The sequence below is a fragment of the Neomonachus schauinslandi genome, chromosome 10 (assembly GCF_002201575.2).
Source record: "Neomonachus schauinslandi chromosome 10, ASM220157v2, whole genome shotgun sequence".
Taxonomy (NCBI): domain Eukaryota; kingdom Metazoa; phylum Chordata; class Mammalia; order Carnivora; family Phocidae; genus Neomonachus; species Neomonachus schauinslandi.
In genome coordinates this window covers 117,609,848-117,624,478 of record NC_058412.1, presented here as the reverse complement: position 1 = coordinate 117,624,478, position 14,631 = coordinate 117,609,848, and the positions used below count along the sequence as shown (strand labels likewise).

At 55.3% G+C, this 14,631-nt stretch overlaps 1 protein-coding gene across 1 annotated transcript; it reads right to left on the bottom strand.

The window, feature by feature from the left end:
- Window positions 1-7,361: 7,361 nt before the first annotated feature.
- Window positions 7,362-11,156, bottom strand: SLC32A1 (solute carrier family 32 member 1). The gene is made up of 2 exons (XM_021689232.1): window positions 10,764-11,156; window positions 7,362-8,549 (listed from the first exon to the last, which is right to left on the bottom strand). Exons 1-2 carry the CDS (start codon window positions 11,154-11,156, stop codon window positions 7,362-7,364), a joined length of 1,581 nt encoding a protein of 526 aa, XP_021544907.1.
- Between the last annotated feature and the right edge of the window lie 3,475 nt (window positions 11,157-14,631).

The following is a 14,631-nucleotide window of genomic DNA, read 5'->3' as shown; positions in this document are numbered from 1 at the left end:
TTTGGAGCGCGTACGCTGTGCCCGCCCCTCGCCGCAGCGTCCGCCCAGACGGCGCTAACCCCGCCCCTCGCCGCAGCGCCCGCTCAGAGGGCGCTATCCCTGCTCCCCACCGTAGCACCCGCACCGACGGCAGGAGACTCCGCCCCGTGCGTGACGAGAGCCCCCCAAGCCTCCTCCCCTCGCTGCGCCTGGCCACCCTTTTCGCGTGATTCGCCCCTAGCGACCCAGGCCGCCTTTGAGATCACTAGGCCCCGCCCATGCTGGCCTCGCAGTCCCGCCTTTGCTTAACCTCGCCCCACCATCCGATCTGGCCACGCCCCTTCGCTCTATCCGGGACGTCGGCCAGTAAGCCCCGCCCCTGTATGCGAAACACCATCAGGCTCCGCCCCTTCCCGGCCTCCAGAAAGGGGCGCGAAACTACGCCGGGCCCGCCTTTTCGCCGGGCCACACCCAGTTTTTGGGGTAACTCACCTTCAACCGCCCTTGGCTCCTCCTCCACAGGGTTTTGACTCCCTTAGCCGGGCAGTCAGGGAAATTCAAACTCTGGGGTATTGACAGAGATCAATTTCTTTTTTTTTTTTTAAGATTTTATTTATTTATTTGAGAGAGAATGAGAGAGAGTACATAAGAGGGGTTAGGGTCAGAGGGAGAAGCAGACTCCCTGCTGAGCAGGGAGCCGGATGCGGGACTCATCTAGGGACTCCAGGATCATGACCTGAGCCTAAGGCAGTCGCTTAACCAACTGAGCCACCCAGGCGCCCGACAGAGATCAATTTCTGGACCAGAGATCTTGCTACGCACTTTCACTTTGTGAAAATTCATCAAACTGTCCACTTGGGATTTGTGCACTTGCCTGTGTGTAATATTTTGTAATACAATAGAGTGTCTTAATACATTTATTATTAATTAAATTATTATTTATTTATTAACTCCCACAGACTATGCCCTCTCACTGAGACCTCAGAGACTGAGAAAAGGACTAATTGATCCTCAATATGTATATTCTCTCTTCCTTTTAGTGGTATAACTCCCACGCAACGTCATCTAATATGAGTATATAACTAAATTCTGGCCAATGGGGGTAGGAGTGGAGATAATGTGACACCCCTCCCTCCCAGTTTTAGCTCTAAAAGGATTAGGCAAGCTCTCCCCTACCCTATTTCCCCCAGCTAGGGGGATACAAAGGTTTAGGGCAGCTGCACTCTACACTTCCAGTTCTGGAACATATAACTTTGAGACAGAAAAGCAAGTTAATTATAAAAGATGGCTCCGAATAAACACTTTTAGCAAGAGATAAGACCTTAAGCCTTTCTCAAAATCTCTGTGAATACCTCTAGGCCAGATTGAGAACCAGCCTAGTGGCAAAATCAGGTTAAGTGTGTTGCCTTCCAACACAAACCCATTGTCTCAGATATCTGAAAGTACCCATCCTTGAGCTGAGAAAGCAGGAATAAGCAGAACACAGAGAACAGTAAATATAAGTGAACGTAAGTTTAAGAACTACATCTATGTGTGCTAACATGGACAAATCTTCAAGATTTATTTTTAAAAGGAATAAGTGAAGGCAGTACAGTGTATAGTGAACTCCCTTTACGAAAGAGAGGGAACAAATATATATGGTTTTGCTTGTATTTTCATACAGATAGAGAGGAAACTAATATGAGTTTACTTGTAAAGGGAGGAGTCAAGGTGGGAGGATCAGGTGTGGGAAAATTTTCACTGCATATTTTAAAATATTTTTAGCCATGTGAATGTATTACTTTTTCAGGAAAAAAAAAAGCACTATGTATAAGTAAGGTAGACTGGATTCTTGATCCCAGTTCTTCACTCCCATACAATAATAGGATTATAATCCATACCATCTGCCACGTAACTTTGTAGGGCCTCTCACTGCAGACGTTGATACTGGGCTTGGCCATGTGGCTTGCGTTTAGCCAAGGATAACCAAATATGATCTGAGCAAAGACTTAAAATGTGCTTTGTGGTTTAGACTGCCCTGTTGCACTCCTGCTGTTAGTCAGGAGAAGAACATGCCCTGAGTCTAAAGAGGATGGAAGATCCATGGAGCAGACAAGAACGCAAACTACAGCCTGGAGCCAAGTCCAGCTGACCTGCAACCTAAAGTTGACCTGCCCTGTGGACCCATGAACAACAACAACAAAAATGTTTGTCCTTATAATCTGCTGAAATTTTGGGTTGCCATGCAGCATTATTGCAGGAGAACATTGACAGCTACACTCTACCAATGCTGTCCAATAGTACTTTCTGCCATGATGGAAGTGTCCTACAGTCTGCAATGTCTAATGCATGAGCCACATGTGAGTAGTGCAACTGAGGAGCTGATTTTTTTCTTTTACTTAATTTTAACTTACATTTAAATTTAAATAACCATATGTAGCTAGTGGTTACTCTGTTGCACAACATAGCACTAGTCAAATCTATGGTTGTGATTATTTGCCCATGGAAATGACTAGAAGAAAATAGACAAAAGCCTACTGTATTAGTTTCCTAGGGCTGGCATAATAAAGTACCACTAGCTAGAATGGCTGAAAACAACAGAATTTTATTCTCTCATAGTTCTGGATGCCAGAAGTCCCAAATCAAGGTATTGGCAGAGCCATGCTCTCTCTGGAGACTCTAAGGGAGAATTTGTTCCATGCCTTTATCCTATATTATGGTGTTGCTTATACACACATCACTCCCCTCTCTGCCTCCACTGTCAGATGGCATTTTCCCTGTATGTGTATCTCTTTTCCTCTTTTTATTTTATTTATTTTTTATTTATTTATTTTTTAAAGATTTTATTTATCTATTTGAGAGAGAATGAGAGAGAGAGCACAAGAGGGGGGAGGGTCAGAGGGAGAAGCAGACTCCCTGCTAAGCAGGGAACCTGATGTGGGACTTGATCCTGGGACTCCAGGATCATGACCTGAGCCTAAGGCAGTCGCCCAACCAACTGAGCCACCCAGGCGCCCCTTTTATAAGGACAACAGTCATATTGGATTAAGGTCCCGTCTCACTTCAGTATGACCTTATCTTAACTAATTACATCTGTACACCCTGTTTCCATCCCACCCACAGAGTGTTGTTGGGAGCTGCTGGAAGTGTAAAGCTCCTCCCCACCCCCCCCCCCCCCACCCTCCCCCACCCCCGACTTGCCTTGAGCTTGGCCCTCAGCACTGCTGGACCAACCGGCTGGGTGTTTCTGGCTAGAGGCCTCTCCTCTCCTGGTCCCTCCTGGCCCCCACAAATGGCAGAGATGGCACCCACAGCATCACTGTGGGATCAGTCACAGCTGGTCTCTTGAACAGATTCAATCCAAACCTCTAGGAAGTAGAGCTCATCTCCCAAGCCCCTACCTCAACTGAGATTAGCATGAGGCAAGTGAAGCATTTGTCAGGAGAGCAAAATTTAAGAAGGTACAAAAGAATTCAATAAGATATTTGATAAACGATTTTCAAGGTCAAAATTCAAAACTGAACTATAATGTTCAAAATAACATGAACAAAATAATAAAATTTGAAATCAGGACCGGATCATTGCTGATCCTTTCTTTTGCTTCAGACTCAGGATGGCTGAGCATAGTGCTTCTACTGGTCTATACTCTCTGGATGTCACTGTTACTGATCCTGCATGCTTCAGCAACAGGGAAATACACTGAGGTCTGCATCTTTGAAATGCATTTTTTTTTAAAGGTGGATTGCTAGATGAATAGATGGATAGATATGGGATAGCTATTTCAGCACTGTAAAAATGTTAATTGTTCAGTCTAGGTGGTGGGTATGTGGGCTGTCAGTGTAGAATTTTTTTACCTTTTCTGTATGCTTGAAATTTTTCTTAAGGTTGAAAAGGAAAAAAATAAAAAACAGTGAGAAGGACACCCAAGGCTGGCTCTCTGGGGTCAAATCAGCTCCCTCTCCTGAATCCCTGGATGTCCAGGTCTGGGTTTTCCATCACACCCTCACTGGCAGTGAGGACTAAGCCCTGTAGCTGGTCTGCTGCCTCTTTGACTGAAGTCTCTCTCTGGCCCTTGACCTTGAGATCCTTCATCCCCACCAACAGAAAGTCAAGGATCCTCTCAACTTCCTGACTGGTCCTTATGAGCCTGTTTGGCTCCCTCCTTCCCTCCCAAGTTCCTAAGGCAGGAACAGATCAGTCCCTGGGGTAAGACATGTCATTTAATTCCACAACACAGCATCTTTTTATATTTGAGGGGAAAACGATCAAAAGCCCATTTTGAAATATGGAGGACCTGAAAATAAAGCACTAGAGATAAACAGTGATTATCAACTGGGTGGGGTGGGGGGGCGGATGGCAGGAAGGGAAGAAGCATTTAGAAATCTGGGGTCTGCAGGAAAGAGTTTATCCAAATTCTAAAAGTGGAGAGCCTTCTTTGAGGGCTTGCAGCTTGCGTTCTCACTGCTGGGGGACAAGACAGGGCTGTCTCGGGACCAGGTGGCGGCGACTCCTGGGGTCCGGGGGGGGGGGGGGGGGGGGTGGCAAGGGTCTTGGCTCCAGGCCAGGGGCCCAAGGCGTTGAGCCAGGTACACCTATGCACAGCTGCCTGCCGTGGATGCCGGAGGGGACCGTTTATCAGGATCCATGCTAAGACCTGCTGGGTACAGATGGGCACCCTGGGGGGGTGCAGAGGTGGATTCTCCCCACCCCTTCCTCAATTCGACCCCCTAATGAAGATTCATTAGGCCAGGCCTAACACCTCCCTCAGACTCAGACAGTGCCCTCCCTGCGAACCCGAAGCACGACCGACCGGAGTGCTTCCTTTCAACTTCTACCCATGCATGCTGGTGTGTTGGGGGCAGGGGCACGGAGATGGGTCCCAGCTACCTGCTCCCTATTTCTCCCGGCAGCCTGAATATGAGTCTGAAATGGATGTCCTACCTATGAGGGTGCGCCTAGAAGGCTGGCTCTCCTGCCCCATCACCCTCAGGACCTGCCCGGGGTGACCAGGGCTCCTGCAAGCTGAGCACAAAGCCCGGAGCTGGACTCAGGGGAGTGGATCTAGGCAAGTCCGGGGAGGCGGCAGCCACTGCGTCCAGACTTGCCTGCTGTCTCATTTGTCCTTCTAAAGACGGGAAGGATGGAGCTGGTGCACGTGACGCCCCCACTTTGCCTTCCACTGCAGCATTCCGGGCTTTTTCTGAAGACTACAGACTGCCCTGAGACTCAGAGCACATCCCAGGGTCTGCGGACCGGTGGACCAGTAGACCAGCCCAGGAGAAGTGGCAAGCAGGGCAGGGGGAGGGTCAGCTTCCAGGCCTGGGAGACATCAGAAAGCCTAGGGAAGCTGGAAACTGAGGATTCTTTGGCCAGCTCCGGATCCTGGACGAGAGACAATTGTGACAAAGGGGGATTAGGTGTTTGACATCCGAACATCTCAGATGGCCCGTTTAAATAGTCAGAACCTCGGGCAGCAGAGAGGACCAGATCCTAACCCTCTTCCGCTCCATGGCTGCAGAACCAAGGTGGTGAGAGGTCACCTCTGTCGCAGGCATGCCCACAAAGATGCTCTGTGTGTGTGCGTGCACGTGTGCACACACACACACACACACATTCATCAAGGCTCTCACAAGACACAGATGTAGCCTTCCCCCCACCCCACACGCAGATCTTTCTATCTCCTACACATGCGCGCACGGGCACCCACAGCCGTTGCAGAGAGTAGAGAGAATGGACATTGTTCTTGGGCATTCTCGCAGTTCTTCCTCGTGCACAGATCACATCTAGAGAAATCACTCCAAACTAGTCCTCTGCCTTGGTGGTGGAGACTGAAAACCTCCCACATGGCTTGTCTCCTGTGAGGACCCTAGGAATGGCCTGGCCTTCCTGCCTTCCTCGACCGCATCTATTAAGTCTGACTATGACCTTCTCCAATGGGTCTGGGATTGGCACCCTGGAGTCGGATCTGCACCAAAAAAGGACTGGATCCTCTAGGTTAATTAAAAAAAAAAAAAAAATCTCAAACAGGCTGTTCAAGAAGAGGGGAGATTGGGACACAGATTGCTCAGGCTGTTGATTCTAAACAGCCAGATTTCTTCACTGTGGCCGTATAAACCTCAGCTTGGACTTGAGTGGGGTTCTCCTGGGTGAGAGATGCCTGGGAGGCCAGGTTGGCCCCTGGCCCTGGGAACCCTGAGGAAATACACAACCTGATGTTGATTTCCTTTACAGTTCTCTTCACAGTCCACAGCCAAGTGTGGATTTCTGCATGCCCTTGTTTATTGTCTCCCCCCGCCCAGGATTGGAGGTTGAGAGAGTCCCCAGAATTCTCAGATGGATCCAACCCCCAGGAGGGATTCAGAACAAATATTGTCCTGTTGGCTGCGGCACGGAGGCCACACTGAAACCGCAGGGAGCACGGCATGCTCCTTCCCCTGCCTCCGGCAAACACCTGGAGAGCCTCCTTACTGCAAACCATCCTCCTCATTTCCCCGGGCTCTCCCAGGACCCTTTAACTACAGGTGCTCCTCCACCCACACCTGCTTCACCCGGCCTGGCCAGAGCCGGTTCCCCTGCGGTCCAACGCTTTGGGATCCTCCCCCCCCAAACCCGGTCAACCTTCCCCAACCCCAGCCCCGGGCGCAAAAATGCAGAACTGACACGAGGCGCCGGCGCCTTTGTTTCTTCTTTATTTGCGGATATAATTATGTACCGCACTCTAAATTAGAGATAGATTTTTTTTCTGATATACATTTCATCTTATTCACCACGAGCACACCACACGCACAGTAGAACAGTTCCACAACCTGATAAATTGCACAAGATGAGTTTGGATTCCTGAAAACCGGCAGACAAGCCGGCCCTGCCTCGGCCTCTCGCCTCCCCGCTTCGCCGAAGGAAATCGCCCACCCGAAACAGATTTCCCGGACAGCCTTTCCCTCTGCAGGGTTGAAATGTCCCTGGAATGGGAAGCGCTCTTGCTGGAAATGGCTGGACGCTGCAGATTCCGAGCACTGGATGGCTGTGAAATGCCCCCCCCCCCCCAAGGTCAAGTTTCTGTGCCTGCGAGCTGCGCCCCCTCTCCCTCCTTTCCCACCTGCCTCGGTGACAGGGACCAAACAGTCGGGGTCCCTCCGGGAAGGACAGAGAGCCCGACCCACAAATTCGCCCCCGCCTCCCCAGAAACTAGGGTGTTGTGGAAAAGAAAGGACAACAGAAACGCAGACGCGATGGATTGTGGATTCCTATCCCCTCCCACCCCACCCCCCATCCCCGATAATCAGAAACTAGGAACCAGAGATGTTTAAAGCTTGGCTTCCCAAGCACGGCGGCAGGGCGCACAGGGCCGGTGGAGGTGGGTGGGGAGGGTGGGAAGAGCGCGGGAGAACCTGAGCCCTGGCGCCCTAGTCCTCCGCGTTGGTTCGGTAGGCCTCGATGAGGCCCTCCAGCGAGTGCACGAAGCCGGACACACTGCAGATGCCGCCGATGACGAAGATGGCGACATCGAAGAAGACTTGGTGCCACAGCAGCTTGCGCCAGAGCAGGCGCAGGTGGAAGAGGCTGGGCAGCAGGAAGCAGAGGCCGGCGCCCGTGAGACTGCCGGTGAGGCCCATGAGCAGCGCGAAGTGCGGCACGTAGATGGCCATGAGCAGCGTGAAGACCACAAGCGCACAGCGCAGCGTCAGCCCCCACGACTTGAGGCGCCCGTCGCCGCCGTAGCAGCCGGGGAAGAACGCGCGGCTGCCTTCCTGGAAGAGCGACTTCTCCAGCACCTCGACAGCAGCGAAGAAGGGCAGCGGGTAGGACAGCAGCGCTTTGGCCACCAGGAAGATGTTTACCACGGCACGGATGGAACCAGGCAGGTTGTCCGTGATGACCTCCTTGGTCTCGTCGGCCCAGGTGAGGTAGGCCACCAGCGCGAAGAGGCCTTTGAGCACGCAGGCGGCGATATGCGTCCAGTTCATCATGCAGTGGAACTCGCTGGGCTGCTGCATGTTGCCCTCCAGCGAAGGCAGGAAGATCTGGGACGTGTAGCTGAACACGATGATGCCAATGGAGATGGGAAACTTCTTGACATCGATATAGAACTTGACCTTCTCCCAGGCCCAGTCGCGAGCCCGCGAGAGGCAGTAGGCGATGACCAGGATGTTGATGACGAAGTGAGCCAAAGTGCACAGCAGGCTGAACTTGGACACTGCCTTGAGGTTCTTAAGGAAGGCGCAGGGCAGCAGCACGGCGGTGGCGATAATGGACCAGGACTTCTGCGACACGGGCAGCCCTGGGAAGCTGTTGTACATGAGGTTGCCGCTGACCACCACGTACAGGATGCAAGTCATCACCAGCTCGATGATCTGCGCTACGTTCACCACGCGGCCTCCCAGCGTGGGGAAGCGCGGGGCGCAGCACGCGTTGGCTATGGCTACATACGAGTCCCGCACCCGCACCACCTCGCCATCCTCGTTCTCCTCGTACAGGCAGGCGATGAGGATCTTGCCGGTGTAGCAGCACACCACGGCGGCGAAGATGATGAGGAACAACCCCAGGTAGCCGCCGTGCAGGATGGCGTAGGGCAGGCCCAGCACGAACATGCCCTGCGAAGCGGAAAGGCAACCAGACCCGGGTGCTCAGCGGCCGCAGCCTCGCCAGAGGGGACCTGGGGGCGTGGCTTAAGGCTGCAGCCGCAAGGGGGCGCTAAGTGGAGTGAGAACGGGACTTGAGCCACCGGGAGGAGAGGTTAAGAGTAGGCTGGAATGGGGGTGCACCGAGGCCTACTGGGGGAGTCAGTCAGAGATGGAGAGGGAGGTGTTCAAGGCTGCAACTGAGGGAAAGGTGTGCCTACGGCTGGGAGGTGCGGAGGAGGCTGAGTGTGGGGTCAAGACACAAGGAGGGACTGGTATATGGAGAAGGGGCTGGAGGAGTCGTGGCCAGAAAAGGGCGCTGAGAAAGGTAGAGCGAGGCCTGAGCCATCAGGAAGAGGGGGCACGGGATTTAAGGTGGGACTGGAATGGGGTACAGGGAAGCTAATGAGGGCCTATGGCCGACTGGAGAAGGGAACACGAATGCCGCAGTGGGAGGGGAAAGAGCTAGGGTAGGACGGAAGAGGGGCTGAGGGTGCACTGACGGGAAGCAGAGGGAGGCAAGAACGGAGGGAAAGTGAGGATGCTCCCAAAAGCTTTGGGGGGAGGGGGTGAGGCCAGAGGCGCACGGAGTGAGAATCCTAAGGCAAGGCTTCAGTAGGGTGGGAGAGGCTGGGGCCTAAGAAGGGGCTGAGAGTGGTAGAGGCAAGCAGGATAAGGGGCCTCTGGGGGAAAGTGCAAGCGGGTGAGAATATAAATCAAGGAGTCAAGCTGCAGACTCAGGTGGGTGGACCGCGGAAGGAGGGTTTAGAATCTACAAAGGGAAGAGAAGCTAACGAAATCCAGGGTTCCCACGGCCTCCAGGCCTCCAGTCTCCCTCCCTGGCCTCCTTCCGGGCCTACGGAACGGGGCCTTCAAAGACGCCCCTGGCGAAGGCGCGGGTGGCAAGGAGGCGGTCGCTGTCCCTTGCCCATGGTTCTGCACGGCCGCCTCGCAGGGCCCGGGAGCGGGAGGCGCCTCCAGTCGGACCACTTAGTGTGCAGGGCCCTGCGCAGCCTGAGTCCCCGAAGCAACCCCGCTTTGGCCTTCCGCTCCCGGGAGGTCCATGTTGTGCGCCCCAACGACCGTGCGCTCCGGGGACGCCAGGGGGACCAAGCCACAGGGCCCGGGGGCTCCTTGGGCTGAGACCTCCTCCTCCCCTCAAGCCGCGGCCTGCCTGCCTTCGCCAGCTCCTGGGGTCGTTGTGCAGACTCCAAACCCGCTCCCGGTGGAGTCCGGCGCCGCCTGGTGGGGAGTGGGGCGCTGCGAGTAGGGTGAGGGGTGGCAGGCCTGGAGACCAGAGACTGTTCAGAGCATCCGGAGGCTGCTTCTCCAGAGTCACACGCGGAGAAGCTGGTCGCCTCTTTGCCGTGTAGCCGGGATTTCGGGCGAAAGGGGTGTCTGTGCACAGGGAGCACTGAGGTACCACAGACTAATTGTGCTTGTGTGGGCACATCATGCATGTGCTTATGTTTGTGCACACCTGTATGTCCCCAATAGGGCAGCACCTGAGAAAGTGGGCTGACTCCTGTTTGCAAGAATCTGTGCTTGTGTGCATGTGTATGTTCAAGGTTCGTGTGTGTGTTTGGTATGTACAGGTATGTGCTTGTGTGGGGGTGTAGGAAGGTGCCTTTGAGGATAGTCTTGTGGTCTATATATAGATGCATGTCGTGTGCACCTGTGCGGCGATTGTTCGTGGGGGAGGGTGGATGTGAGCAAGTGTGTCTTGTGCCTGTGTCGGGGGAGGAGACTCCCAGCTCAGCAATTTCCCTCTCTCCTTTCCTCCTGAACATGCAGCTGTGAATCCATTCCGGAGTCCCAGGCGACACCGTTCCCTCCAATCCTGATTTTCTTTCTCCTTCACCCCTCCCCGCTCCCCTCCCCCTGTTTCCCTCTGGTTTGCAGGGTCTCAGGGCAAGTGCCTCGGACCAAACCTCAGCCTAGCAGTCCTGCGCCTGGGGCCGCTGGAGGGAGTGCGGATCGGGGCGGGAGACCCCGCTTGTAGGGTTGTAGATCCCCCCCGCCCCCCACCACAGGGCTGGGAGGGATGGGGGAAGGTGAGATCCTGGGTACGGGAGGGGATCTCTCCGCTGAGATCGCCCGGGGACTCGGACGGGGGTAGAGCCTGGTGCTCCAGAGCTGGAGGAGGTAGAGGGTAGGGGCAGGCAGAGCAGGGAATCCCGCGCTCACCTGGATAGCGTTGGTCACGTTCCAGCCCGCCTCCCACGCGGTGATCTTGGGTTTGTCGTGGCCCCCGAATTCGCCACCAGCCCCCACATTCTGATCTTTGGAGCCCGAGGGCGGCAGGGGCGCGCCACCGCCGCGCTGGTAATGGATGTCTCCCTCGACGGGCGGTTCGGCGCCCTCGTCCCCGCAGGGCTCACCCTCTGTTTTCAGGATGTCCATCTGCAGGCCCTGACGGTGCTCAAAGTCGAGGTCATCGCAGTGAGCAAAACCCACCGCTTCCTCGTCGGTGGCCGCCTGAAAACCCATCCTGGCGAACATGCCGCTCACCTTGGCCTGGGACTTGTTGGACACGGTTGTGGCCACGTTGGACAGCTTGCTGCGGAGAAGGGTGGCCATGGCGGCGGCGGGGTCCGTGGAAAGGACACAAGGGGCCGGGGACGCGGGGGATGCGCGGCGAGGCGGCGAGGGCCAGGGGGGGCGCGAGGCCGCTATCTTCGCTCGCTTTCCCCGCGGCGCCCCAGGGCGCTCTGGCTCATGACCCCCTCAGGGGGCGTCTGAGGCTCGCTCGGAGCCCACCCTGCGGGCGGGCAGCGGGGCTGGCGGAGCCGCGGCGGCGAGTGCACTGCGGAGCTGCCGCGGGGCGCGCGCTGGGCTGCGGAGGGCGGCGGCGGCGGCGGCGTCAGAGCGGCTACGCGAGGCTGGTGCGGCGCCCCCACCCGTGCGCAGCCCACTGCGCTCCCGCCCCTCGGAATCAGGCGGGGGGCGGGCGTTGGGGAAGGGGAAACACCAGGAGGCGAGGGGTTGGGGGAGGAGGGCAGCGAGAAGAGACAAGGGGCGCGAAGGGACTCGGGAGAATTGAGATGGGGGCCGGCGAAGGGCGCCCGCCGGGTGGCACCGAGAGGGAGCGCACACGGGAGGGGGCGCGGAGGGCACGGTGGGGGCTGGAGTGCTGCATTTCTGGGGGAGGTGCTAAGCTCGGATCCTAGCCCTTCCCACCTCGCCGCCGCAGGGAGGGAGGGGGCCGGAGCGTGCTGATTCTCGCGGTCCCGCGGCCGCGACTACCCCCTCCAGAGCCCGGGAGTCTTTCGGCCCCAGAGCCTCTGGCCAAGGACTGCTCTGGAGGTCCAGCAAGGCGGCAGGACAGTTACCTGTCTCCCGCGGCGCGGGCCGTCTGGGCGTCGATCTGTACCCATTACTCACACCGAGACCTGGCCGCAAGCCCCGCTCGGAGGCAGAAGTGTCCGTCCTGGACCGCTCTCGAGAATGCTCAGCCCGTCTGGGTCACGGGGCTGTCTCAGCCCGTCCAGAGACGCCGCGATGAAAGCGATTCTGCGGCTCGCTCGCCACCGACCGGCCTCCAAATGTGTGCAGAATGGAGGCGAAAGGTTGGCCTTTCACTTTCTTTTCGTTTGGGAGTCTGGAAGGAGGCAGGACTTCGTGAGGGCCTCTCTCGACAGCCTCGTGGCGGGTCTGCGAATGTCCACGGAGCAGAGGGGCGCAGCCGGTGTCCCGCCGGTAGGAAAGCAGGGCCCGCCGCGGGCCCCGGGCGCGGAGGTGCGCTGTGCGCTCGCCGCGGTGGTGAAAACCTAGACCCTTTCTGTTGAGTGGGGTGCGTGTGTGCGCGCGCGAGTAAGAGAGCGACCCCGAGACAAAGACCGATACCTTATCAGATACTGCTACGGGCCGAATCTGAGCGGATTCCGAGGGTGAGATTTGGTAACCGTGTTTGTTCTGTAAATGTGTGGTTTCGTGCGCATTTGAGCCTGTGCGTTCGCAGAGCTGGTGTGTTCGATTGTGTGGTTAAGTGTTCCCGAATGGGTTGCCTGCGTTTTTGCCTGTGTGCGCCCTTTTGTAGCTGTGTCTCCCTGAGGGTCCACCGCTCGGTATGGGTCCCTGCCTGTGTTCCCAGCTGGGCTCCCACCGGGACTCCTCTTGAGCCTGAGCAGTAAACAGCAGCTATGCGACCTGGCCTAGGTGGAGGAGGACTGGCGGCTGTGACTGGGGTGGGGGTAGGGGTAGGGAGAAACTGAAGGAAAGGAAAAGAAAGGGATCCCCTATCTCCCCCTCTCAAGGCTCTGTCTCTCTGAGAACCCCAGTCTCCCCCTCCCCTGTAGTATTTTTAGATTAGCTCATGTCAGCGCACAAGTAGGGCGGCCTGAGGGCTTTGACCAGCGAATTGGAACTGCCAGGACAAGACAGGCAAGACAAGACTTCCCCCCACTCCCTGTCCCCCCCTCTCAGCGCCTCAGTCTTTGGCAAGCTCCTCTCCAGATAGGGAACCTCCACCGCATTGGACAGAGATGCTCTTGATCCCTCCCCAGGTATCCCCTTAAATTCCCCCAAGAGCCTGCTTGCCAGAAACCAGGACAGAAACCCACCCCCCATAAGTAACCTGAAGAATCCATCCCCCTGCACCAGCTGCTATGACAAGAAAACCTTTCCATAGAGCCTGATCCCAAACACAGATCCTCCAAGTCATGATACGACTCAGAACAAAGAGAACAGAAATCTTTCCTCCCCAAATACAGATCATCTCCTCCAGCGAGGTTTGAAAAAGAACTGATCTCCCATCCCAGAGATTTGCCCTATACAGAGACCCTCCTCCAGCCCCAGCCCCATCCCCAGAGGCTGGGAAAGAGATCCCTTTCCCTAGACTCCTACAGACAAAGGTCTTCACCTCCTAATCTTCATGCCACCTTTTCTGTTCCTGGTGAAATTCTTTAGTTCCACACAAGGTGATCCGGGCAGAAACTAGGAGTCCCTAGTGTCTGCCTCTAGCCCATACACACCCAGACCTGAAGACGGCCATTGATGCCTTTTTTGACAAGTGAGGCAGTGCCGTATATGTATGAGTTGGTCATTGCTGATTTATGTGTGGATTTTAGGTGGGTCCAAAATGCTTATCCTCTCTTTCCTTTTCCCTTATGTTGTTCGCTGCTGTTAAGACCCAAGGGGCGCTGTGAAGTTCTTTCATTAGTGAGAAATGGGGTCATTCATTCATTCAGCAAACCTTCTCACTGCCCTCCTGTGCACGTGACTATCTTCCCACTGTTGTGGGAACCACCAGGACCATGCGAGCATGGTCCCTGTCTGGGCTCCCCACCACAATTTTTGGGTCTATGGGGATATTGGAGAGCATTCAGTCCAATCATCCTTCCTGCGATGCTTAAGCCGTCCCTAAAACACCCCTTCTTTTACAGATAAGCACACCCAGGCCTGGCCATGAGGTGTCCTGCTCAAGGTCACCCAGAGTCCAGGGTAGAGCCAGGGTAGAGCCCCAGGAATTCTGATGTTCCTCCTGTGCCTTCCCTTCTGTGACCTTGTCTGCCCTTCCATCTCCTCTCCCTGGTTGTTTGGTGTTTGGCCACCACACTGTCAAGAGATGACATTTGAAGCAGACACCTGTCCCTCTGGCAGTCATCAGATGTCAGCAGTTGGAGCAGGAAAGCCTCTGCATCCCTCTTTTCCTGCTAATTGCCACAAATGCCTCTTCCCAGGCCAGGGTGGCAAGCTCCCAAGCAGCCTTTCCTCGGAATATTCTGCTCCCTCATGTATTAACTGTGCGACATTGGACTACGTACTTAACTTCTCTTAGCTTCTACTTCCTCATCACTAAAATGTGAAAATAATAGTAACAGCTTCATCTGGTTCTTGAAAGGATTTGGTGAGTCTTGTATGTAAAATGCCTAGCAGGGAATGCTCAGTGCCCAGGACATGGTAGCAATTATTCTTTTGGTTTTGCTGCCATACTGAATGGCCATGTCTCATTGTTTGGGGGGGGAAGTGAGTGTGCAAGAAAAAGCCCTTGATGTGTGTGGAAGTCAGGGTGAGTTGGCATGTGCCCTCTTCTGTCTTTGCCTCACCTCCCCAT

Coding starts and splice junctions, on each gene's coding strand:
- SLC32A1 (XM_021689232.1), bottom strand. CDS start 11,156: ATGGCCACCCTTCTCCGCAGCAAGCTGTCCAACGTGGCCACAACCGTG. Junction 8,550..10,763: donor ACGTGACCAACGCTATCCAG/GTGAGCGCGGGA, acceptor TCCGCTTCGCAG/GGCATGTTCGTGCTGGGCCT.